This window comes from Festucalex cinctus, chromosome 16, assembly GCF_051991245.1.
Source record: "Festucalex cinctus isolate MCC-2025b chromosome 16, RoL_Fcin_1.0, whole genome shotgun sequence".
NCBI classification, from domain to species: domain Eukaryota; kingdom Metazoa; phylum Chordata; class Actinopteri; order Syngnathiformes; family Syngnathidae; genus Festucalex; species Festucalex cinctus.
This window is the reverse complement of record NC_135426.1, coordinates 24,889,240-24,915,719: the sequence shown is the minus strand read 5'-3', so window position 1 is coordinate 24,915,719 and position 26,480 is coordinate 24,889,240. Positions and strand designations below refer to the sequence as shown.

General features: G+C 43.7%; 2 protein-coding genes across 2 annotated transcripts; both read left to right on the top strand.

Annotated features, from left to right (window-relative positions):
- Positions 1–669: 669 nt before the first annotated feature.
- Positions 670–13,334, top strand: dvl2 (dishevelled segment polarity protein 2). Its single transcript, XM_077500678.1, has 15 exons — positions 670–1,172; positions 3,952–4,021; positions 6,010–6,167; positions 7,096–7,205; positions 7,322–7,451; positions 7,522–7,612; positions 7,705–7,774; positions 8,828–8,967; positions 9,053–9,129; positions 9,221–9,288; positions 9,373–9,507; positions 9,582–9,713; positions 10,937–11,113; positions 11,240–11,464; positions 11,573–13,334. Exons 1-15 carry the CDS (start codon positions 1,012–1,014, stop codon positions 12,130–12,132), a joined length of 2,304 nt encoding a protein of 767 aa, XP_077356804.1. The 5' UTR covers positions 670–1,011; the 3' UTR covers positions 12,133–13,334.
- Positions 13,335–14,368: 1,034 nt separating this feature from the next.
- Positions 14,369–26,150, top strand: cand1 (cullin-associated and neddylation-dissociated 1). The gene is made up of 26 exons (XM_077501142.1): positions 14,369–14,707; positions 16,188–16,263; positions 16,339–16,406; positions 16,475–16,629; positions 16,697–16,820; positions 17,529–17,616; positions 17,687–17,855; positions 17,940–18,045; positions 18,137–18,282; positions 18,376–18,527; positions 18,619–18,759; positions 19,980–20,121; positions 20,226–20,434; positions 20,511–20,679; positions 20,750–20,839; positions 21,606–21,759; positions 21,902–22,139; positions 22,201–22,389; positions 22,464–22,607; positions 23,351–23,486; positions 23,544–23,720; positions 23,817–23,912; positions 23,981–24,150; positions 24,760–24,924; positions 25,007–25,114; positions 25,175–26,150. The coding sequence occupies exons 1-26, from the start codon at positions 14,640–14,642 to the stop codon at positions 25,397–25,399; spliced, it is 3,705 nt and encodes a 1,234-aa protein (XP_077357268.1). The 5' UTR covers positions 14,369–14,639; the 3' UTR covers positions 25,400–26,150.
- Positions 26,151–26,480: the final 330 nt, after the last annotated feature.

The window sequence follows — 26,480 nt, the reverse complement described above, 5'->3', positions numbered from 1 at the left end:
CAACAATGAGGCGTTATGTCCTGCACAGGCCGAAGCAGTGGGCATCACGTGCACAGTTTACTGTGTTGTTAAAAGGACAAATGAGTCATGGTCTGACGATGTGTGTTCATAAAAGCAAACAAATACTCCACCTCCACTTTTAGGGTCTCAACCAGTTCAATTTACCCACACCTGGACTTCAAATCCAAACACTAATTGTGTGATTATTTTTTTTTAAGTATTTCAAACTTTTAATTTGAAAAATGTTAGCTTAAAATAAAATTTGTATAGCCATACATGCTTTACTTGTGTCACATCTTCTCAGGACTTTGTTTCTGTTGAAACCCGAACCCCAACCCACCGTGTGTGCGTGCGTATAAAAGTTATTGTCTTTTATTATGTCTTAAATATTTTAGATTTATATTTTACAATACATGGCTATGTTTCTGTATTAAAGATATGCAATAATTAATTGTTTTGTTTATTTATTTATTTTTTTGGGGGGGGGGAATGGAATTAATGGCATTTAAATGTATTTCAATTAATTATTTAATCTCCCCGTCAATAAAAATGCTTTTCATTAATAAAAAAAAAAAGGGGGGGGTGCGCGTACGTAAAGAAAATGAGGCGTACGTGGTGACGTCACACGCCGCGTTGGCTCGCGTAAAAAAAAGTGGTGAAAACTTTTCGAGCTCCCCCCCGCCGCCCCTCCCCATCCCCCGTGTGTTTTTGTTGGGGGGGAAAGTTGGTCCGTTTTGGGTTCGCGTGAATGTACCATTAACTTCGCTTCTGTAGGTAAAATGTAAGTGTAGATATTAGTTTCAGGCAAAACAGCGACGGGACGAGGTGGGCTTCGAGTGAAGGGGGAAAAAAAAAAAAAAATCTCAGCGCCCACAACCGTCGTTTCACCTCTGCCGTCTGGTTAGCCACCTAGCTTGCTAAAGGCTAGCTTGCTCAACTTCAGTGTTTCTTGTGGTCGGCTTCGGCAAGGACCACAAAAAAAAAAAAAAAAAAAAAAAAGCCACCGTGGACATGGCGGAAACCAAAATAATCTATCACATTGATGAAGAGGAGACTCCGTATTTAGTGAAGATTCCCATCGGCGCCGACAGTATCACCCTGTTGGATTTTAAACAAGTCTTGAACAAGCCCAACTACAAGTTCTTCTTCAAATCTATGGACCAGGACTTTGGGTAAGTTGTATTACGTTTCCTTGCTCTTGTTTAAAAAAAAAAAAAAAAAAGTTTGTGATAAAGTGAAAAGTTGGGTGGACATCGTGACCGTACCTCAGCAAACATCATCATTACAATGGAGTGGGTTTTTTTTTTTGGGGGGGGGGGGGGGGGTTACATTACCTGTCCCTGCCGCTTTTCTTTACATTAATCCTAACCCCCTCCCTCATCTCATTAAGTCCATCATGCTATATCCTCTTTCTCCCAGCCAGCCACCCTTTAATTCCCATGACCCCCCCCCTCCTCCTTACAATTCTCCTCCAGATAGAACCAACAATCTCTGCTCTATCAATTCATCTTTTTGTGCCGGCTACTAATCCTTCTACAGAGGCTGTGTGGGTGTTTGTGGGTGGCTTTTATCCACAGAGCTGGACCCCTCGTCCTTAGTGGGGGAGGCACATGTACCAATATTTAGTACATTAAACGATTTTTAAAGTGTGATCTATTTTGCCGTGACTGGCAACTTTCCTGCTAGAACTATTTTGCCGGCTCTGATTGGTCAATCGCTGAACCGAGTCATTCACTGGGCGTGGTTCCTGCCTCACTTCAACCCCTTTTTGTGTCTTTTCACAAAGTTTTCATTTTGTTTTGCCACCAAAGATAGACTGCTATTGGCATTACCAGGCTAATCTTAACCATAAACTTCAGACCATATAGGCTGTCTGGTGTCAAGAAATTGTGGTTTAAAAAAAATAAAGGAAAAGAAAAGGCACAAATTGGGATTCGAACCCGTGATCCTGCGCTCTCGGGATGACTGCCTTAACCATTGTTACGTGCTAGTACACATTGCCTGGTGCAGAATTTTTACTTGCAGTTCCTGAGTGATTCATGGCAACATGGCACTAAGTGGCGAGTTGCTGGTCATGGCAAAATATCCACTTGTATTTTTATAATATGAGAGACTAAACATGTCTGAAGAAAATATTGCAGTCATGGTAATAACTACCATTTCTACAACCGTTCTTTGCAGTTGAGAGGCTGCATCAAAGCCTTCTGTATGCTCTAGCATAAAAAAAAAAACAACAAAAAAACAACAACGTATAAATACGTCTTTGGGACACTTAAAACATAGTCTGACTTAGTCTGACTTTGACATTTAAACTTGATCAGGGAATGTCAATACCCAGCTTGACGTAGGACTCACCGTTGACCACAAACATAAAGAGTTGTAATTTGTACGAGCGAACACCAGTTTTTGAAAGTAATAGTGCAACCCAGCATCATCAAGCACCCTCATTTGCACATTTCCAAATCCAAATCGAGTTCTGACTATTTTCAAATGTGACATCCGTGTGAGCTGGCCAATCAAACGAACTGACGCCTCCCTCCGTCCGACCCGGCTAGAGGACCGTGTAATAGTGTGTGTTTTCATTTGCCCTGGTATGAGGCCAGCTGTCGGCCACAGTAGTGTGTTTGGTGTTTTTGTTGGGGGGTGGTGGGGATTGTGAGGAGGTAGCAGGCCAGGACCATTGCTGGGAAACTGGGGCCGGACATGAACCATTTGCTGGGTGTCTGTGTCATACGTAGGGAGGAGAGGATTTTTGGGTTGTTCTTGGATGTTCTGCTGAGCCTCAGGCTGGCACCATGGCGTCCTCTCACCAGATTCCTCATTTAAGATGTGATGCTGCGCTGCTTGAGGAATTCAACATTACAAGGGAGTGGAAAAACGGCGTGTGCAGCGAGACAACATTTGGGTTTTACTTACTAGCCGACAGAACTAAGCGTATTTCTGTTATGAAGAAAATACAAGACTAAAACATTTATGTGTAATAAATCTGATCGTGTTTATTGTACTGTAACACTGCTGAATTTATTGCTTGTGATAACGAAAATAAATAGGAAGAAAAAAGAGGGGGAAAAATCGCAATTAAATTATTTTTCCTAAATCATTTACATGCTATTGTTTTTATTTTCATTTTTTCACACACACTACATGCTAGGGGTGTTAAAAAAAAAAAAATCGATTCGGCGATATATCGCGATACTACATCGCGCGATTCTCGAATCGATTCAATAATCGGCAGATTCGATTTTTTTTTTTTTTTTTTTTTTTTTTTAGGATTCACACCTTGAGCATGGAAGAATGTTATATGAACGGAACATTAAGCCTTAATATTTTATTTTAATGCTGTTCAAACATGAAACAGATTACAACCTCCTATAAGACTGAAATTTCAGATAAATAAATAATACATTTTCATATAAATCTTACACTCTACAAGCTTACTGATTAGTATTTTCTAAATTTGAATGAAAAAAATCACAACAATCGACTTATAAATTCGTATCGGGATTAATCGGTATCGAATCGAATCGTGACCTGTGAATCGTGATACGAATCGAATCGTCAGGTACTCGGCAATTCACACCCCTACTACATGCCATGCCATACTAATTTGAAACACGATGTAAATTTGGTTTCAAATGTTCGACAGCAGCACACATCACATCAAAACCAGATTTTAACAGCTGCTTAAACCCAGCGGAGCCTGACCAAGTTTCATCACTGGCAACCTGCGTCCATCTTCCTGTTAACTACTTTAATAATAACATTGTGGTGTGGGTGGGAATACACAAATGCCTGCCAAACATGGAGGAAAACCCCCAACGCTTGGTCTCACGTCGTTACTGCTGAGTGTCTAAGCAGTGTTGTTCTTTATTGCGTTGTTTAGTGACATTTTCAGTCCTGCTAACCTTCTGAGGTTAGAATCATTTTTGTTTGTTTGTTTGTTTGTTTCAGGGTGGTGAAGGAAGAGATTTCAGACGATGGCGCCAAGTTGCCGTGCTTTAATGGTCGTGTGGTGTCCTGGGTAAGTACTCAAGTATCAAATGCTACTTTCCACTCCCTCTTTTCTTTTTTTTTTCTTTTACTATTTTTTTTTTTTTTTTTTTTTTTTTTTTACGAAGACCCCAAAGAAACTGTATATCTTGCGTGACAGCCAGCAAAAAAATGTGTAATAAACAAATAGTTGCTCCAGAACAATATGTCCTGAATGATGTATATTTTTAAGGCTCAATCCAGTTTTCGGCAGAGGAATAAAAAAAATCAGGTAACCGATTAATTGGCCGACCAATTAAAAAATAAATGCTATACAGTACAATGAATAAAATTACCTCACTTTTGGGTCATTTAACGCTATCAACAACAAGGAAATGATTACAGGCCATTTTACTATTTCACAATAAATACTTTGTCCTTTTGTATTTTTTTAACTTTACAACAAAGTATTTTTAAGTACAAAAACATGCTAATAAGCACAAATGTCTGAATTTTGCTTTAGATTTGAATCAGAATCATCTTCATCAAGTACATAGAAATAGAAAGTCATGAGGAATTTGTCTTTGCAAGTATGAGCCGCTCAAGTTTTACAGAAAGCATTGAAGACGTAATGCGTAAAAGTCCAAGGAGTCTTCATGTAATTTAAGTGCGCCATTGGCGCTGTGGTACCGAAAATGACAGCTGTGAAAATGATGCAGACTCATCAAGAGTGGAAAAAAGTGGTCAGTAGTGCAATTACAATAATAACAACGTCATCATTGTCATGATAGCTGATGTGGAGAATGTGACCAGTAGTGCGATAATCATGATACCACGTTTGTGCAATGATGCACAAGTCCTTGGTGTCCAATGCTGTGGAATATTGATCAACACGTCTTAAATAAATATGTAGAGAGCTGAAGCTACAATAATCGATATTGCATAATCAATATTGACTTCAAAATAAAAACCCGAGACGCCTTTCTCACGCCAAAACGTCATCTTTGACAGACTTGCGAGATAATAAAAATGATAATTGAGATAAGTAATGCACACTAAGCATGAATCTAAACCTTAGAAATTCCATCTTAATGTGTGCATGTGAGGAATGTGAAAGGATAATTCACACAGATGAATTCTCTGTCAGCCATGCAAAAACTCTTAGCACCCAATTTGAAAGTAACATTGTATAGGTGCTTAGTCTGCAAAACACAGACTGATTATTAATATTTTTATTATTTTATTAATACTGACGGATATGATCAGCTGACTGATTAATCGATCACACTCCGAGTTAAAACTGCCCCGATGGGTCCCAGTTGATCGTCAGGCCAACTTGGGAAACGTTTCTTACTCATTCCCTGGCCAGGATGTCACTCTTAGAGTAGAGACAAAACAACTGCGAGCGGACTTGGCCCAGTTGAACAGGTTTGAGGCTCAAGCATCTGTTAAGTGCATAAGAATGAAGGGAACGCTTTAAAGCGAACGGACCCGGGGGAGCGATATGTGAGCTGCACGCTAAGAAGGGTGGAGGGATCCCAAAAGACGCGTCATGGTCACACAGCCATTAGTTTGTGTGTGCGTGTTGGAGGGTGGGGGGGATGATTGGGGAGGGGGACCAAAGTGCCTGTTAAGCTCTATTTAGTTGAATTGTTTGAAAATGAGTCACACTTTGATATTTCAGCATAAAGCAAGAATCTTTTGTCTAGCAAGTATGTACTGACTTAGACGCAAGATGCAAAGCTTGCGTTTGTGCAAACATTTCCTGTCAGATGCTGCACATTTAACCTGAATGGTCACATGCGTTTGTTTGATGATAGAGATACGCGTCAAAATGGAGGATAGTGTTTCAGTGATCCCCGTGAGACGTCCACATGAAAAGAGGGCAGTGTCAAAATAATTGACATCTTACCTCCTGATCCTCCCTGTAGCCTCCCCCCTTTTTTTTCTTCTACAATTTCATTCACAGCCCTCCATTTACCCCCGCCCCAACTCCTCTCGCTAACTTTTTATTTTTGATTTTTTGTTTTTTTATGACAGCTGGTGTCTTCGGACGTTCCAGCGGCAGAGCCCGCAGCTCCAGCAGCGCTTCTCTCCGTGGAAACATCCACACAGCCGTCACCCCCTCCGCCACCTCTGCCGCCCCCGCCTGCGGAAAGGACCGGCGGCATCGGCGACTCCAGGCCGCCCTCCTTCCAGTAAGCAAACAACACCTTGTTTCAACACCACCAGGTGACACAACTCGAAGCGCAATAATCTTTTTTCCCTGGTGGTCATGCACCCCCGCTATCCGTTGGCTACAAGAAAAGATGGAAGGCTCATTTAAATGAATTTGACATTAACTGGTGTCATCTTTAGCAGATTATAGACTAGTTAACATTAAATCCATTTTAAGAATGGCGTTCTACCAATGGCATAATAGTTCTGGATTTTTCTTAGTTATAGTTTAGTTTTTGTCTTGATTTGACTTTTTTTTTTTTTTTTTATCAGCTTCAATTCATTTTTAGAGCAAGTTTGTTACTTTTTATTATTTTTTCTTTATTGTATGTTTAGTTTTGTTTAGTATTAGTTTTTTTTAATAGATTAATATGGTGTATTTGTTAAAAAACAGGCCACCAGGTATTGTGTAATAAATTGAAGTACATTTCTCAAACAACTGTTTGATCTTCCTACTTCTGTAGCTATAAATGTACAGTAAGACCAAAATATATTTAAAATATAAACCCCCAAAAGCTCATGAAGGACATTTTCATTACAATTGTTATTGTTAGTTTGATAACTCTTAAGCTGTAGAGGGTTAGTTTTCAGTTATTTAAATGTATTTTTTATTGTATTTTCTTCACAAAAATGCTTTTTTAGTTCTATCTACTTTGTTAGTTTTCGACTAATCGCCTTGGTTACTCGTGCTTTTTAAGTCGAGTGTCAAATGGTGGCTCTGCAGTGTTTATAAATCTATCATCAAATTATACTATTTCTTTCTGAAATGTCACAAAATGCGTCATTGTGCGGTTTGCTGCTGCTGAAGTTAGTTAGTTAAACTGGAGTTTACCCAAATCCGGATTTCTTTACAAATGAATACTCAAACCAAATCCATTTGTGTAATCGTGTTTCCCACGTCTCTCGCAGTCCCAACGCGGCGGGCAGCGTGGAGACTCTGGACGAGCAGACCGAAACGGAGTCCGTAGTTTCCTTCAGGAGAGAGAGACCTCGGCACAGGGAGAGCGTGGAGCAACATGGTGAGCTATCAAGATGTGGCGCGCCGCCATCGTTCTCGTGATAAAATCAAGGAATGGCGGGAAGTCTGTAAAAAATCAAAACCCTGACGTCTGCTCTCTCTTTTATTTTTTTTCAGGACCTCGCGTGAACGGCCAGAGTCGCCTTGAGCGACACTTGGCAGGGTACGAGAGCTCCAGCACCATGATGAGCAGCGAGCTGGAGACCACCAGCTTCTGCGACTCCGAGGACGACGACACCATGAGCAGGTGAGGCGCAAATTTCAACTCAAATAAATTCAGATTCACTCCCGTGTGTTCTCAACTTGGAATTCGGCAGGTTCAGCAGCGCGACGGAACAGAGCACGGCCTCGAGACTCTTGAAACGGCATCGACGGCGCAGGAAACAGCGCCCTCCTCGCTTGGAGAGGGTACGACCGCTCTTGAGCCCGATGTGCTTCGTCCAATCTCGTCTTTCTTTTGAGTTGAACATTTGGTGGATTTGTTTTGTTCCATGTTCTAGGCTTCCTCCTTCAGCAGTGTGACTGATTCTACAATGTCCTTGAACATCATCACTGTCACCCTGAACATGGGTCTGTATTTTCTCTATACATATATAGTATAGTATATACAGCACTGTGAAAAATGATTTGTCTCCTTCCTGTTTTCTGATATTCTTGCATATATATCACACTATAATGTTTTGGATCTTCTAGCTAATTTTAATATCTCACAAAGACAAGTACAGTGTTCCCTCGTTTATTTGTTATTTTTCCATTTCCATTCATTTTTTCTATTAAAAGTATGTTTTTTTTCATTTACTTATTATACAGCACAGTATATATTTTTTTCATTTATGATATGTCTTTTCATTTTGGTATGATTTTTAGTTTATTATGAATTTTTTTTGACAGCCTTTTTTTTCCCCCATTAAAAGTATGTTTTTAATTTACTTATTATATAGCACACTACATGTTTTCTATCTCCGGAATGCAATGTCATGGCGCGCCGGGACAGACGCCGTTGGAAAGGTCTCGTCGAGTCGAATCTGCGGATGCCCGTATGTCCGAGGTTGGACGTAGGGTTTGAGAGATACGCCCGTGCAAAGACAAAAAAAAAAAAAATCCACAAAAAAAAAAAAATAAAAAAAAAAAAAAAAAAGAAGCATGCTGTAAAAAATCCGCAAAACAGCGAGGCCGTTAAAGATGAACCCACGATAAATGAGGGAACACTGTAAATACTAAATGCAGTTTTTAAATGATTTAATTTACCAAACATTGGTCAGCCTATCAAAATCACTTGGCGATTACAACGATGAATCATCCAGGAGGTCAGAAAAGAACCTAGACGACATAAAAAACAAAACTACAGGCCTCTTAAGGTCGGTGATCATGACCCACCAAGGCAGACACTGGGCAAAAACGGCATCATCCATTTTGAATAAATATTCTGTGATATAATGAGACCAAAGTTGAACTTTTTGGAAGGCACATCAGCTGACAAAATAACTCATGCCAACAGTCAAACATTAGTGGAGATGTGATGGACCTGGATTACGTGTTCTAATCAATTTTTATCTTAATAAATACATTTTGGGGAAAATAAAAAACAGCATTTTATATTTATTTGTGTTTTTCACTCTGCAGAGAAGTACAACTTCCTGGGCATTAGTATTGTAGGCCAAAGCAACGAAAGGGGCGATGGCGGCATCTACATTGGCTCCATCATGAAAGGCGGAGCTGTGGCCGCGGACGGACGCATCGAACCCGGTGACATGCTGTTGCAGGTGACGGGACAAATCGCTTTGCGGTTTATGTGTCGATAACGCCCCAATGAGTCTGATTGGAGTCTTTTTTTTTTTTTCTTCATAGGTCAACGACATCAACTTTGAGAATATGAGCAACGACGACGCGGTGCGCGTGCTGAGAGAGATTGTGCACAAACCCGGGTGAGTTGATGACTTTGTAAATTGTGGCGTCACGAAGCAGATCGCTGAGCTCGCCGATTAATGGCGGTGAGCTGTCTGTGCTGTTTGCCAGGCCCATCATCCTCACTGTGGCCAAGTGCTGGGACCCGTCTCCACAAGGTTACTTCACTCTGCCACGTAGTAAGTAGCAGAAGAACGTAGAGAATTTTTCTGGGCTGTATTTTTGAGCAGTTTTGTAATTATACCTTCATTCTTCCTGTGCAGATGAACCCATCCGGCCAATTGACCCAGCAGCTTGGGTCAGCCATTCGGTTGCCATGACTGGCGTCTACCCAGCTTTCCCGGGCAGCTCTTCCCTCAGCACAATCACCTCCTCCTCCTCGGTCACAGAGACCGAACGTGAGATTTGCCTTTGGTGTCCTTTTTTTTTCACAATTTCCAAGCATTTTAATTGCAAAACATCTGTCTTTCAGGATTCGATGACTTCAATTTGTCACTTCACTCTGACATGGCGTCGGTCGCCAAGGCCATGGCCTCACCGGAGTCGGGCTTGGAAGTCCGGGATCGCATGTGGCTCAAAATCACCATCCCCAACGCTTTCCTCGGTAAGAGCCCGCTAACCTCCGCACTTCACATGACTTCACTGGGCAGGCATTATGTTCCGGGAATTAAAACCGTGTGATTTGTAAGGAGGGGGTGGGGGGGTTGTCTTGGCTTGAAAACATCTGTTAAATTGGAATCACCTGCAGTTGAATCACATGGAGCAATAAAATACATTTTTATATGTTTTTTTAATTATTTTAAATTACATGTTTTCCTTTTATGGTGTAATATATAACCAACTTTTTTTTCTGTTCTGTTTTTTTTTGTTGTTGTTTTTTTTTGTTTTTTTTTTGGGGACTAGTGTCACTAGTAGTGCTAATTTTATCAGCCATTTTAAAATTTTGTCTCAGTTTTAGTCCAGTGTCAATCACGCTTGTTAGTTTTTAACATAGTCAACCTCATCCTGTTTTTGTTTTTTTGTTTTTTTTGTTTTGTTTTTTTAGTTATTATAAATGTACTCATTTATACTTATAGGTTTATTTACTATAAATCTAGCATTTTAGTCCAAGAACAAATAATTTTAATTGTCTAGTTTTAGCCAACAAAAACTGTCAACGTTATAGTTTAGTTTTAGTCAGGACAATCATTTTTTTTACCCCTGTATATTTTTTGTTGAACCTTTTGGATCTAAAACTATTTCACATAAAATTTTCTCTCATCTTTTTGATGAAAAACAACTTGACACACAATGACAGTATGTCAACAAGTGGCTATTATGGCTCCATGCTACGAGCTAGTACCGGTAAGTTAGCCAGCAATAGTTTGCGGTCAGATTAGCATTATTGTTGTTGGTTTTGTTTTTGTTTTTTTTAAACAGTTCACCGTGAATCAATCTCCTGTCTGTCCCATGTGTTTGTGCGTGTTGCACTCACTTGCTGCAGATTTGAAAGGGGTCACTGTGTGTCACTTGACAGTGTCACAGTGATAGATTAGCAGAGACAAGATTTGACCAAAACGTTTTTGTTCATGAACTAAAATATCCATCGATTTTTGTCCAGGTTTTATTAAGTGTCGTCTCGTCTTCATTAGTCAAAGAAAATGCATACTGATTTAGTTTCACTTGTTGTTTATAAATGATGGTTTTAGTCTAGTTTAGTCTTTGACAAAATAATTTTTGTTTAGTTTTCTTTGACAAAATGAACATCAGTCACTAGCTAATATCCGGTAGCGACATGGCTACTCTACTTGTGTGTGTAAATCTCATCTTAATGTCCACTGCACGCAGGCTCGGATGTGGTGGAGTGGCTGTTCCACCACATCGAGGGATTCCAGGACCGACGTGAAGCCAGGAAATATGCCAGCAATCTGCTGAAGGCCGGCTTCATCCGTCACACGGTCAACAAGATCACCTTCTCGGAACAATGCTATTATGTCTTCGGGGACTTGAGTGACTGTGAGAATTGTAAGCAACTCGTGCAAACCTCATCGGAGTGCTTTCTGAATCACGCGTGCTCGGCTTGGCAGTGTTTTCAAGTTCCAGGCACGTTTTCAGATTTAGGCAGGTAACGTTTTCTCACCTTCCACACAGATATGGCCAACCTTTCCCTGAATGACAACGACGGCTCCAGCGGGGCCTCAGACCAGGACACCCTGGCCCCGCTGCCCATCTCTGGAGCGTCGCCGTGGCCCATGATGCACACGTTCCCCTATCAGCCCTACGCCACCCACCCGTACTCCAGCCAGCCTCCGCCGTACCACGAGCTCACCAGCTACAGCTACACTCCAGGAAGCACCGGCAGCCAGCACAGTGAAGGTCAACATGCACGAGTGTTTTTAGACTTCATTCAGTTCTTACTTGACGTGTTTTTATGTGCTAAGCACAGCACTGTTGCTTTTGTCATCATCGTCCGTGTGTCCCCAGGGAGCCGAAGCAGTGGTTCGACACGAAGCGAAGGCGAGCGACGCCGTGGCGGCAGCAAAGGACCCGGCAGCACGGCGGGCGGCGGAGAGAAGTCACCATGCGGGGGGGACGGCGGCGGGGGCGACTCGCGCTCCGGCAGCGGCAGCGAATCGGAATACTCCACCCGGAGCAGCCTGAGGCGGGGCCACAGTTCGGCGGCTCCCAGCGAGCACAGCCACGCCTCCTCCCAGCGCTCGCATCATCACCGCATGCCCCAGCCCCCCCACATGTCCCCCTACCCTCCGGGCATAATGCCCTACAACCCCATGATGGTGATGATGGTACCCCAGCACCCGCACCCGGCCCTGGCGACCGCTCACGGCCTTCCTCACGCGCCGCAGCTGCCCACGGCCTCCATGCACCCGACTTTACCGCCGCCCCTCTCGGCAACTTCCGCCGGCCCTCCCGGCGCCCCGCCCACCCGCGACCTGGGCTCCGTGCCCCCTGAGCTGACTGCATCCCGCCAGTCCTTCCACCTGGCCATGGGCAACCCAAGTGAGTTCTTCGTGGATGTTATGTAGTCGTCACGGCAACGACTGACCGCTCACGTGAAGTTGACGTGCGGCTCCGACTCGTAGTCGTTGATTGTGCTTCTCACGAGGGCCTATTGTTCCAAATTTGGTGAGAACAGGGTTGTAAAAGTATTGACAAATAAGATTTTCACACAGTTCAATGTGGAATTGACTTGTCATGTCGTGTCATCTGATTTAAAGTCCGACTCTAGTTCTGTACCAAATCTAGTGTTGGATGTGACCAGTGTCATGAAGTTTGGACTTTTGCACCCCTTTTCTGATACTGCCCTTTTCCACTTTTACTCCCATTGTGAATGATTTTCAATTCGGACGCAAATCTGTTAAACTCTTAAGTTTACCAGGTACACAATGTGCCGGACAATGGATTAGACCCTGGCGGAACACCATTTTCAGTGCCTTGGCATTAACACACTCCAAGTAACCAGGTCTTTGAAAGATATGATTTTGTACGGCAGTGTTTGACAATGAACACATGTATGTCTTCCAATTATTCAACACACAACAACAACAAGCTATAATGTGAAAGACAAAAAGGTCCAAAATAGGCTTTGTAGCAACTGTGTTCCGTTGTCACTTATCTAATTGTGAAGTGTACTGTACAGGTGCTACTTTTTGGTACAAGTTGGCAAAAATAAACCATGTAGAAAGCGGTACTTAGGGAAAGAAAAAAAAAAAACTTTGTAGATTTTAGCTGCGATCCATAAGCCTCACAACTCTTGTTTTGTGTTACTGACTTGCATTATTCACTTTTTTTTTCTTTTTCTTTTTTTTTACGTGTGATTATATCATGTACAGTATAACCCAGTGGTGTCAAACATAAGGCCCGCGGGCCGGATCAGGCCCACAAAGGGGTTTAATCCGGCCCGCAAGAGGATTTTTGTCAAGTAAAAAAAATAAAAAATACAAATGTAATGTCGGACTAATTAATCAATCGGCCACAATCAATTTGTATAAAATTTGTAACTTCACAAATAGTCCTCAGATGAGCAATGCAACTTGTACGGGGAATCGTCATCCTGGATGTCGGTATACTTAAAGTTACGGTTTGTTTAATTATTATTATAATTATTATTATTATTTTTAATAATAGACCGACAAACATGTTAAAGGGATACTTTACTTATTTAGCCATTTTTGGCAGTCAAACATTAATATTTTGTCGATAGTAAATTTTATATTTTCATTATTTTTCACATACATTTAGTACCTTTAAAAACACATTTTGCAAATTGCTGTCGACTGAAAATGACATCACAAGGGCTCAGGTAACCAATCACAGCTCAGCTTGTGAATGTCACACGACCAAACCAAGAAAACAGGTGAGTTGTGATTGGTTACCTGAGCCCTTGCAATGTCATTTTCAGTCGACAGTAAGTTGCAAAATGTGTTTCTAAAGGTACTAATTGTACGTGAAAAATAATGAAAGTATCAAATTAATTATAGACAAAATATTAACTTGTTATTGCTATAATAGGCTAAATAAGTGAAGTATGCTAAATACAACACAAATTCAATTACTGGTAACAAATTCGACAAGGATTGGCATCCTTATAACGTCATTAACTGTGCCACACTATGCATTCTGGGAACAATATATACGCAAAACAGGTCGATTTAACTTCCAGGACTCAGTGTTGCCACGTTCCACTTGCATTTGTATTATTTTTTGGAACAATATGATTACAGTTGAGTTCCGTCATTTAGGGCTGGCACACAAATAACGAAAATCTGCGTATAATTGATCGTTTTTAAGTTACATCCCTAGATTTTACCGATCCGGCCCACTTGATAATATATTTTCCTCCATGCGGCCCCTGAGCTAACATGAGTTTGACACCCCTGGTATAACCCAAATACCAAGGTGCGAAATGAAAAGAATTGTCATCATTGGAACGCGTGAGATTACATGTCTCGTTCATTCTGCCACCTTTTGTGTCAAAAGAATAAAACTTGATTTTGACGCTCGATTTTGTGCATTCTTTTTTTTGTGCGCTTGCATGCTGATGTATGTGAAACGTGAGGGGGAAAAAAAAAAGAAAATTTAGTAAACTGTAAAAAATAAAAGCAGAAATGGCAGCATTTAGTATTTCGAATTCAGCATTCACACGCAATTTCGCCATAAACTGCTTAATGTAGTTTCTTGATTGATCATCATTTCACGAGGCCGGTTCCAACGTGTGTGTTCGTGTTTTTGCGTATGTCCCCTTTGACCTCGGTAGCGTCGAGTCGCGCTAACCCCGCCCATCTGCAGCTAGAACGGGAGTTCCATTGAAACACTCAAAACGCACCCATGCCCACCCGTCCGCCGCCGCCGCCGCCGTAGCTCAAACACGAAAGAAAAGAAACAACGTCTGAAAGAAAAGAAGAGCGGAGACAGCTGCGGCAACCAGAACCAGAATAGGAGTTAAAAAAAAGAGAGAGTCGGAACCGGAACACACATACACACTCACTGAAGAGCAAGCACTGCGCTAGCAGCCAGGCTAACGGCTAACGACATGGCGAGCGCCTCCTATCACATCTCCAACTTGCTGGAGAAAATGACTTCCAGCGACAAAGATTTCAGGTAAAATGGCCGTTGACTCGCGACACTTTAGACACTGAAGCAGATGCGTGTGCTAAAAATAAAAGGGAGAAAGAGGTGACCCCTGTGTAGCAGGCCGTTTAGCATGTTAGCAGTTAGCATCATGCCACCTGTCTGATCGTCGTCAGGTCGCCCGCGAAGAAGCAACCTTCGAAAACGACATTTTATGATCTTAATGTCTCATTTATGGTTGTTTGGAGCGCGTAAGAGCGCCACGGTGTCATGACGGTGCAAACTGTGAGGCTAGTTAGCCGTTAGCTGCACCTAGTTAACAGTTAGCTGTAGCCCCCACTCAATGCAACTTGTGTCATGCTAGCATGCTAATATGCTACAGTTGCACTGCGCGTGTGTACCTGCGTGTGTTTGTACACTAGCAGCCACGCGATGACGTCACAGAGGCAGCCTCAAAGCCGTTGGAACGCAAAAGTTGACGCCTGTCAAATCCTCAAAGCTACAGTCGTTAGTATTATTTGTTATCAAATTGAATACTGTAGTGAAGAATACCAAACGTGAATTGGACGTTGCGATGCTCAGAACCTTCTTGTTGTGATGTAATGTGTGATACTTTGTACCATAGTTATTGTAGGTAGTGACAATGAAGACATAACAAAAGCTAAAATTTAAAACATTGACACGTACATAAACGTTTACATACAATAAAAATGAGATCTTAAAGAATAAATAAAGTACCAAAGCCAATATTTTGTTGGATTGTAATATTTTGATTGTGATTTTGTCATTTTTTTTAAGTTGCATTTAATTACACAATACTTAATGACTTGTGAAATTACCCATATTAAAAAAAATCTGGCACTAAAAACTAATAAAAAGTAAAATTGAAACTATTAAACTAATCATTTTGGGAAAATAAGAACAAATGGCGTAAATTACAATGACTCTAATTACAATTAACTGAATTTGAGAATCAAAAGTTGAGAGGAAATAAACTATGAACTATAAAACATCGATTCTAACCCACCTAACCAGGCCTGTTTTTGTCACGAACTTACAGCCCCAAAGCTGTGGGAACTCATGGGAAGATATCACCTGTCAATCATTCTCCATGCTCATCCCAACTAAAGCCAGTTTAGCACATATTAAAGTTTTGATGCCAAAATTGTGGTGAGGGGACTGTTGGTATGGCTTAGCTTTGTTACACTTTATCGTTATCGTAGGCGCCTTGGAAGCAATGTGAACACGAGTAGTTGTGATGCCCGTCACTCATTGGCAATGTACGCCGCCATGATTTATTATTTTGGTTTCCTCAAAAATTTGACTTGACAGGTAGAAGTGCAATCTTGATGCCATGAGGTGAGCTATCAGGGCCTGCTCATAATCTGTGATTCTGACATTTCTTTCCTTTCATTTGTTTCTGTTCATGCTAACAAATTTTGAATGTTTTTTTTCTTCTGATGTAAATTATTTTGCATACGTATGAATGCAATGATGTGATTGTTTGCAGGTTCATGGCCACAAATGACTTGATGACAGAACTGCAGAAGGATTCCATCAAACTGGACGACGACAGTGAGAGGAAGGTGGGTTCAAAGTTGACAATTTGACATCGCAATAGTTCTCATAATCGTCTTAATCGGTGTTGTTGCGATTGACAGGTGGTGAGGATGATTCTGAAGCTTCTGGAGGACAAGAATGGAGAAGTTCAGAACTTGGCTGTCAAATGGTAAAATTAAAAAGTGGACTTATTATTGTTTTGGTTATTGTTTTTCTGAATCAATACTGTGTGCGCAGCCTGGGCCCGCTGGTGAGCAAGGTGAAGGAGTACCAGGTGGAGACCATCGTGGACACGCTGTGCACCAACATGCTGTCTGAAAAAGAACAGCTGCGAGACATCTCCTCCATCGGCCTCAAGACCGTCATCGGAGAGCTGCCGCCCGCATCCAGTGGTGCGCCTATCGCCGTCGTCGTCGTCGTGATCACGACGTCGTGTCTGACGACCGTCTCCCTTCCTAGGCTCGGCCCTGGCCGCCAGCGTATGCAAGAAGATCACGGGTCGACTGACCAGCGCCATCGCCAAACAGGAAGATGTGTCAGTGCAACTGGAGGCGCTGGACATTATGGCTGATATGCTGTGCAGGTATTACGGGCTGGGCCATAAAATATATATTTTTTTAAACAAATATGATGTTATTAAAAAAAAAAACACAGATAATGTGAAAATGAGTGCCTCCACTTGGGGAAAAACTTCCTTTTGTTGAAACATGTTCACTAACAAAAGTTTAACCAAAAATGTCATGTTTCCTATTCTAATGAATGGTTTATTAGGTATATATATATATATATATATATATATATATTAGAGGTTGGAGGCAATATTCTGATAAAAAATAAATAAATAAATACAAAAAACAGGCAAATTTGCCACATTATAATGTGAGGAAAAACCCGTAAATTTACGAGTTTATAAAGTGACAGATTTGCGAGGAAAAAAAACTCTTAGCTATAAGATCAGCTATAGTCTAATCATTTGAGGATTTGTTGGTGGTTAATGGGACTGTTTATAAAATAAAAAGGCAGAATGGAGACTGATTCATTCTTAATTTAAACCTTTTCACTCTGAAAGTATCAGTTATTTTTTAGGTTTATTTACGTTTTTACAATTTCATTCCATAAATTTTGTTATTTTGAACAATTGTAAACGGACAATTTCCAGATAATAAAAAAAAAAAAAAAAAAAAAAGTTCCTGACTATTCGCAAATATGTATTTTGAAGTCAAAAGAATTTTACAGAGAAATCAACTCAGATGAATGGATGACCTGGATTTAACATCATGTTGTCTTTCAGACAGGGGGGGCTGCTGGTCAACTTCCATCCCTCCATCCTCAGCTGCCTGTTGCCTCAGCTCACCTCGCCCAGGCTGGCTGTCAGGAAGGTGAGGTGACTCGGCATGCGTGCGTGCGCGCGCATGTCACCGCGGTAACCGTGGCGCGCTCTTCCTCCAGCGGACCATCATGGCGCTGGGACACCTGGTTATGTCGTGCGGAAACCTGGTCTTCATCGACCTCATCGAGCACCTGCTGAGCGAGCTGGGACGCAACGACAACATGTCCACCACCAGGACGTACATCCAGTGCACCGCCGCCATCAGCAGGCAGGCTGGACACCGGATCGGTCAGCCCGCCCATACGTGCTCACACGCGCCATCTTAACACAACACAACGCGACGCTCACTTGAGGTTTTGTGCGTTTGTTCAGGAGAATATCTGGAGAAGATCATCCCACTGGTGGTCAAGTTCTGCAATGTGGATGACGACGAGCTGAGAGAGTACTGCATACAGGCCTTCGAGTCCTTTGTCAGGAGGTAAGGCGTGCGCGCACACACATTGAGGATTGAGGATAGAATGAGCACATTGAACTGTTGTTGATGCGTTGCGGGCATGTGGCTTCCTCAGGTGTCCAAAAGAGGTGTATGCGCACGTCCCCACAGTCATCTCTATCTGCCTGCGCTACTTGACCTACGACCCCAACTATAACTTTGACGATGAGGATGAGGACGATAACGCCATGGACGCCGAGCAGAACGACGAAGACTACCAAGGTGCGTTTATTTATTTAGTTTTTACTCATTTGAAGCACTTCGGTGGCCTTTTGTCTGATGTGCAAATAAACATGACTTTGTGGGTGTGTCCAGGCAGCGACGACGAGTACAGCGACGACGACGACATGAGCTGGAAGGTTCGGCGGGCGGCGGCCAAATGCCTGGACGCCGTGGTCTCCACGCGACATGAGATGCTTCCCGAGTTTTACCGGTCCGTGTCGCCCGCGCTCGTCTGCCGCTTCAAGGTAACGCCGCCCCCTCGTTCCTCCCTCCTTAGTCCGCCATGAGCAGTACACGCGGAACCCGGGCTAATTCATCTTCACACCTCGCCTCTAGGAGAGAGAGGAGAACGTGAAGGCGGACGTGTTCCATGCCTACCTGTCACTGCTCAAGCAAACGCGGCCCGCTCAGAGCTGGCTGGCTGACCCGGACGCCATGGAGCAGGGGGACACGCCCCTCACCATGCTGCAGAGTCAGGTGACCTCACGGGAAATTTTTTTTTGCCAAAGTCCGCCCTCGCTGTTGGCGGGTGTTGGCCGTTGTGATCAAATAGTAAATACCCTCTAAAAATATTTATAATTGCCAATATTCATACTTGAAACAAAGGTTGTGCAAACTTTTTTTGGCAAGAGCCATATTTTTTTGTTTGTTTGTTTAGAGGCAACAGCATAAGTCGTTTGTAGATTACATAAAAAAAATAAAAATCCTACCATTTAAATACTGTAATTTAATAATTTGTGAAATACCTAATTTTAATAATAAAATAAGCAATGGTAATTTATAAGTGTGTGTTATAAATTGTAATTTTATTTACCAATTTTATAAAAAAATAAAAATAAATACTGTGTATATATGTAAATATTTTATCAGTAATTTTTGGTTTGTTGAAAAATACGTTTACTAATTACATTCGTAAAAACGCTAAATGTATGTATGTAATTGTTTCTTTCACTATTTTTATTAATGTGTAAAATTAAGGAGATTAAAGAAATCAGTTTTATTAAACTCATTACATTTTAATAAACAAATACAAATCTGACTTATTACATTTTTTTAAGTAAGCAGTTTTTGTACTTATAAAAGCACAATTAAACCCTCCGGACCCTTAGATGGTCATAATGGAAATTTCATATTTGCGTGTCATAATTTGGATGATGTCAACACTTCTGCTATAACAAATAAACATGAGATTAACCCCAATATTTTTTTCCCCATGTTATTCTTATGTTGGGAAAGAGTCAAAATCAGTTCAGAAAAAAAATGCCCAGCAGAAAAAATACGGGACTGAAGGGGTTAATTCAACAGATATTACACGACTGATAATCTATATAGTGGGCTGGATTAAATACTATATGTTGTCCACTTTTACTTGAAGCCGTATTATATACCCTGTACTATATGATCCCAAAACACTTATTTGACTTTACCCTCACAAATTAGAAGGTAGATCTAATGAGCCTCAGCATCTATGTCCCACACACTGTTGGACATGAGAAAACGGGGGACATTATGGAACACTGTGCAGTTATTTTATATAATTACGTATAATACGTTGCAGAAAAAAAGAGTGGCCAAAAAAAAAAAAAAAGAGCTACTGAATTTACAACAAGTACCAACAACCAACCCGTAAAGACAAGTTGAGGCTTGTTTGTCATCTTGCTCGTGTGATGCGCTGATGCCTGCGTGGCTCCCCATAGGTGGCCATGATCGTGAAAGCTTTGCACAAGCAGCTGAAGGAGAAGAGCGTGAAGACGCGCCAGTGTTGCTTCAACATGCTGACGGAGCTCGTCAACGTGCTGCCGGGAGCGCTGACGCAGCACATCCCCGTGCTCATACCAGGTAAGCGCCGCCGGCGCACGTGCCGCGCCGCGGTCGGCGGAGCTTTTCTAAAAATGAAATACGGCAACAATTGGTGTCGTGTGACGAGAGCGACTGTCTTCCAGGAATCATCTTCTCCCTCAACGACAAGTCCAGCAGCTCCAACCTGAAGATCGACGCGCTGGCGTGCCTCCACATCATCATGGTCACGCACCCCGCCCACGCCTTCCACACCCACGTCCCTGCCCTGGTCCCCCCCGTGGTGGCGTGCGTGGGGGACCCCTTCTACAAGATCACCTCGGAGGCTCTCCTGGTCACACAGCAGCTGGTCAAGGTGAACGCCGCCGGCCCCGTTTTGCTCTTCTCCCGAAGGTCACCATCTCACCTGCTCCGTCGCTTCTGTCTGACAGGTCATTAGACCTCTCGACGGCCAATCAGAAGGCTCGGAAATCTTTGACCCTTCCCCCTACATTAATGACCTGTTCAGCTGTACAATCAGACGCCTCAAAGCCGCCGACATTGACCAGGAAGTCAAAGAGCGTGCCATATCCTGCATGGGACAGATCATCTGTAACCTCGGTAACAACAAAACGGCCGCCATTGTGACGATTGGTGAGTTGTGCTTCAACTTCCCGTTTGGTTTCCCAAGGCGACCGCCTCCCGTCTGAACTTCATGGAACGCTTTTGATCTTTTTGGAACGTCTGAAGAACGAGATCACACGCCTCACCACTGTTAAAGGTCAACACCCTCGTGAATATTGTCACATATGCAAATCAGTGCTATTAATAGGCCTGGGTGATATTATTCCAGTTTGACAAGGGAAAAACTTGATTTAAAGCAACACGAAATAAGATATGAACCTTCAATTCATATTTTCATAATTCTGCTGATGAAAGATTGACTTACAGCTAGATTAATGAAACCTTTGTCAAGGCCTGAGGGAGTCTGTATCATTTTTACTGGCACGAAACAACTTTGAGGTGGATAGTGAAAAAAAAATACAAAGAAGATCACAACCACTGTCTGCTGTTAATTTACTTGAGAAATGTTACAGTGTTGCGTAAAGAAAAAATATAAAGTAGCCACTGGAAACGATGTCATTCAGTCCAACTGCGGGCGCCGGGGACGTTCAAATTTCACGATGGTCAGCGCTTGTCCTCATGGGAAATGTGGTTCTTTCAAGGGAAATTAAAGGGAAAACAATGCCGCTTTTGTCCAAAGGGGCCGTCAACAAAAACTCTGAATCTTGCTTTCAATTTGGATGTCCAATACACTAGGACTCGGTGCTCGAGAGCCCCTATCCAGCCTGTTTTCCATGTCTCCCTCCTTCATCACAGCTGAATCTAATGATCAGCTGATCAGCAAGCTTTGCAGAAGCCTGATAACGATCCCGATCATGAATCAAGTTTGTTAGTGGAGAGAAACAGGCTGGATAGGGGCTCTCGAGCACCCAACTTGGAGACCCCGGCACTATCGCTTACTCTTGCGTTTTTTCTAAATAAAGCTTTGACGCTGATCGCCGGCTCGCCGCTGAAAATCGACTTGCGGCCTGTCCTACCCGACGCCATCCCCATCCTGGCCTCCTTCCTGCGCAAGAACCAGCGAGCGCTCAAGCTCTGCACGCTCGCCGCACTCGACATCCTGCTCAGGAACTACAGGTACCGCCTGATTACGAAATGAGTAAATCGTTCAGTTTTTTGATTGGATAATAGACGATATGCTCTGAAACTTTGGGAGACAAAAATCGTAACTGTGAGAAAGTAATAACCCTGTTGTCGTCGCTGTCGCCGCGGCGGTCAGCTCGGCGGTGACGCCGGTGATGGTGGACGCGGTGCTGGCGGAGCTCCCGCCGCTGATCTCGGAGAGCGACATGCACGTGTCGCAGATGGCGCTGAGCTTCCTGTCCACGCTGGCCGTGACGCACCCGTCGCTGCTGGGCCAGCTGAGCAGCGGCAACATCCTCACGCAGCTCATCACGCTCGTCAGGTCGCCGCTGCTGCAGGGCGGCGCCCTCGCCGCCATGTTGGACTTCTACCAGGTGTGCAAAAAGCTGGAACGCGGCTCGAACGCCATTTCCTGACGTTTGTGTTTGCGTTCAGGCTCTGGTGTCGACGGACACGCCCGGCCTCGGCTACATGGACCTCCTGCGGCTGTTGACGGGGCCGGTTTACTCCCAGAGTGCGGCGCTGCCTCACAAGCAAGCCTACTGCTCCATCGCCAAATGCGTGGCCGCGCTCACCAGGGCGTGTCCGGCCGAGGGGCCCGCCGTGGTGGGCCAGTTCATACAGGTCAGTCGCTGCGCTGGCGTGCGTTTTTGATGACGTCGACGCGCGGCTGACGCGCGTGCCCCGTGTCCCGCCAGGACGTGAAGAACAGCCGCTCGACGGACTCCATCCGGCTGCTGGCGTTGCTCTCCTTGGGCGAGGTCGGCCATCACGTCGACCTGAGCGGCCAACCGGAGCTCAAGACCGTCATCCTGGATGCCTTCTCGTCCTCCAGTGAGGAGGTGACGTCCCAAACTTATTTGACAGAACAATCTCAGGGCAAACCACTAAATAAAATTTAAAAAAAAATAGTATCTTAAAATGTTTTGAGTATGAGCGATTGCAAAGAGGAAAATAGCAGAAAATGTAAAGTCATGATGGATGGACTTAGTTACTCTTGCTCCCAGAGGATCAAGTGTATGACAGAGACTACATGTTGTTGATGCACTACTTGTGTTTCATCCGTTGCTTAAAGGGTTACAGCACGGCAATAATATTTATATAATATTTAAATAATCGATTCATGGTTTTAGGAATCTATCGCGCTCAAAGGAAAATCGATTAGATATCAATTATTCGATTTTTTAAATTTATTTTTTAAACCCAGCCCTCCAATCTAGTAGGAAAGTATTCTGCTTTTATAGGGATATTTAACTGATTGAACAATTTTCAGCAGTGAAAGGTTAATATTTTGTGCCGAATGAATTTGAATTTTTCATGTACAACGAAAAATAATTTTACTACTGATGACATCACCTGTGCTGGCTCACAGGTGATGTCATCATCAGTCGACAGCAAGTAGAAGAATGTCTTTTTAAAGGTACTAATTGTACATGAAAAATGAAGTTAGCACATTAATTATAGACAAAACATTAACTTTTTACTGCTGAAAATGCTCAATGAGTCAAGTATCCCTTTAATCAGTTGTGCTGTGGACGTCCTGGCGATCTGACAAGTATCGGTTTTTGTTGTGGTCCGCCACCAGGTGAAGTCGGCGGCATCGTACGCCCTGGGCAGCATCGCGGTGGGGAACCTCCCGGAATATCTCCCCTTCGTCCTGCAGGAGATCTCCTCGTCCAAGCGCCAGTACTTGCTGCTGCACTCGCTCAAGGAGATCATCAGTGAGTATGCGCACGCACACGCGGCCCTAGTGTGTATTAACGTCACAGCGCGTTCAGGCTCGGCGTCGGTATCGGGCTTGAAGCCGTACGTGGAGCTGGTGTGGACGCTGCTGCTCAAGCACTGCGAGTGTCAGGAGGAAGGAACCCGCAACGTGGTGGCCGAATGCTTGGGGAAACTCACGCTCATCAACCCTGAAACGCTGCTGCCGCGACTCAAAGGTTACCTGCTGTCAGGTAAGTGCTCGTCAGCCTGCCATCTGGTATGAGAGACTGCGTTAAGTGCGACGCACGCGGTTTTGCTGACGTCACGGTTCCCGTGTGCACGCGCAGGCTCGTCGTACTCGCGGAGCTCGGTCGTGACGGCCGTCAAGTTCACCATCTCGGACCAGCCGCAGCCCATCGACCCACTGCTGAAGAATTGCATCGGTGCGTTGCCGCGGTGACGTGCGTGAATGTCGCGACGAGCTCTCTTGTAAGGCGTTTGTGCGCGTCAGGCGACTTCCTGAAGACGCTGGAAGACCCGGACCTGAATGTGCGGCGCGTGGCCTTGGTCACCTTCAACTCTGCGGCGCACAACAAGCCCAGCCTCATCCGAGAGCTTCTGGACTCGGTCCTGCCGCAGCTCTACAACGAGACCAAAGTGCGCAAGGAGCTTATTCGAGAGGTAAACGGCGATGACGGCGACGACGTGTCAGAATTTAGCTATTGGGAGGAGGGCGCCCCCTTTTGTATCATTAAGCTATGCAGTCTAGTGGGGGCTGATTGGCAGATGCAAGGCAGGTGTGCCAGGGTTGACGAGCCAGGTGGAAGCTGCACCTTTGTTGCTTTTGGTGGACAGACAGTTCTTCGACCACTTTTTTAAAATTATTATTATTATTTATTTTTTATTTTTTGGATTACGTCTTTGCATTTTGATTCCTGCAAGAACCCTGTAACTGCGTAACAGAACCACCCTGAAAACTAATTCAAACTAAATTTAAAAAACAAAACTAAAACGAAATAAAAACTAACTAAATTAAAAACTTCCATAACTGTAATAACCCTGCACACAACTGATAATATAAATAAAAATTATTTTGTTTGTTTAATTATCAGGGATTGTCTTTGTAACGCAAACATATTTAATGTTTCCTTGAAAAGAAATGCACAATATATATTTTTTTAAATGAAAAAGTAAACAAATCTGCCTTTGTTATGTATACTCCATTGAATATATCCGCTTTAAACAGGAATTCCAACCTTAAATAATAACTGAATTGCTGTGCGCGTGCAGGTGGAGATGGGCCCGTTCAAGCATACGGTGGACGACGGGCTGGACCTGCGCAAGGCGGCCTTCGAGTGCATGTACACGCTGCTGGACAGCTGCCTGGACCGTATCGACATCTTCACCTTCCTCAACCACGTGGAGGACGGCCTCAAAGACCACTACGACATCAAGGTGGCGTCCGCCGGCCAGCGAGCGACCCAGCCAACGAGCAAGCGTCGTTGTGACGCACGCTTCCTGTCTGTCGCCCTCTTAGATGCTGACCTTCCTCATGCTGGCCCGGCTGTCCTCGCTCTGTCCTAGCGCCGTCCTGCAGAGGTTGGACCGACTGGTCGAGCCGCTCAGGGCCACCTGCACCACCAAGGTGCCCCTCCCACATACATCGCACACATGGCAACACGATTTCTAATTGCGTGTGTTTCAGGTGAAGGCCAACTCGGTGAAGCAGGAGTTTGAGAAGCAGGACGAGCTGAAGCGTTCAGCCATGCGAGCGGTGGTGGCGCTGCTGACGATCCCCGAAGCCGAGAAGTCGCCGCTCATGTCCGAGTTCCAGTCGCAGATCTCGTCCAATCAGGAGCTGGCGGCCATCTTTGACTCCATCCAGCGGGACTCCAGCTCAGCCAACATGGAGTCCATGGACACCAGCTAAGCCGACGGACGGAGAGACGCACGCACGGACGGACGCACGATGCGGCAGGGCACCCCGCTGCCGGAGCGACAACCCCGCGGCATGTTTCCATGACAACGCACACACACACACACACATCTACACGCACATACACGTAGTGACACACCCTCCTAGCGATTGGTCGTTCCCATGATGCATTGCACTGAAATCAGCGCTTGGAAAAGTCATGCGGCCACACGGACAAAACGAATCGCGTTCATCGGCAAGTTGTAAGTTCCTCCCGTTTTTCATCGTGGCTTCTTTTCTTTTTTTTTTCTTTCTCTTTTTTTTTTTTTGTTGCCAAGCGGAGAACAGGTACCATGACCTGATTACGAACTGGGCAAGTCGCACTTCCTGCCTGAGGCCTGCTGAGCCATGGGAGTTTACTAGCTTTGTGTTTTTCGTTTTTTTGTTTTGTTTTTGTTTTTGTTTTTATGGGATGGCGGTGGCGACCAGTTGGATGCTCGTGAGGCGGGTTGTTCCCCTTTTTGGACCAATCTGCTTCTCCGTTTCCTCCCATTCACACACAAACTAGCCCTCGATGCCGCCTCCTGAAGAAGGAAGGAAGAGAGGAAGTAAATGTTGGCGCGTGTTTGCAGACTTAACGGGATGTTTGTGGTTACCATGGTAACGTTGGCGACTGGTTCTGTCTAGTTAGAGCTGGTATGCTCGTGTTTATTGCCCAAAGTTAAGAAATAGAAAGAAATAAAGGTCCATTTTGCCTGCCTTCATACTCGCACGTGTCATTTTTTTTTTTTTTTACACGGATAAGGATCATGATTGTTAGCATGCTGAACCAGTGGTAATGTAGGCCTCACTTATGAGACTTGGGTTTGAATCCCAGCTTGGGTGTGTTTTTAAGAAATGCAAAAAATTCATGGATGATGTGGGAGAAGAAATGCACACGACCTGAGATTCAAACTGAGAACCTCAAAGATGAGGCAGTCATGCCAACCACTAAGTCCTCCTTTGTCCATTTGTGAAACATTTCAATTTCAAAGCCAATGAGATTAAGCTAGAACAAAGTTGATTGTCATGATAAATTTAAAAGAAGTTTCCACTT

Excerpts from the sequence above, each read along its gene's own strand:
- cand1 (XM_077501142.1), top strand. The coding sequence starts at position 14,640 with ATGGCGAGCGCCTCCTATCACATCTCCAACTTGCTGGAGAAAATGACT. Across the intron at positions 18,046-18,136 it reads TTCGAGTCCTTTGTCAGGAG|GTGTCCAAAAGAGGTGTATG; the intron begins GTAAGGCGTGCG and ends TGGCTTCCTCAG. Across the intron at positions 23,487-23,543 it reads CTCGCTCAAGGAGATCATCA|GCTCGGCGTCGGTATCGGGC; the intron begins GTGAGTATGCGC and ends CAGCGCGTTCAG.
- dvl2 (XM_077500678.1), top strand. The coding sequence starts at position 1,012 with ATGGCGGAAACCAAAATAATCTATCACATTGATGAAGAGGAGACTCCG. Across the intron at positions 8,968-9,052 it reads CCGGTGACATGCTGTTGCAG|GTCAACGACATCAACTTTGA; the intron begins GTGACGGGACAA and ends TTTTCTTCATAG. Across the intron at positions 11,114-11,239 it reads CTTGAGTGACTGTGAGAATT|ATATGGCCAACCTTTCCCTG; the intron begins GTAAGCAACTCG and ends CCTTCCACACAG.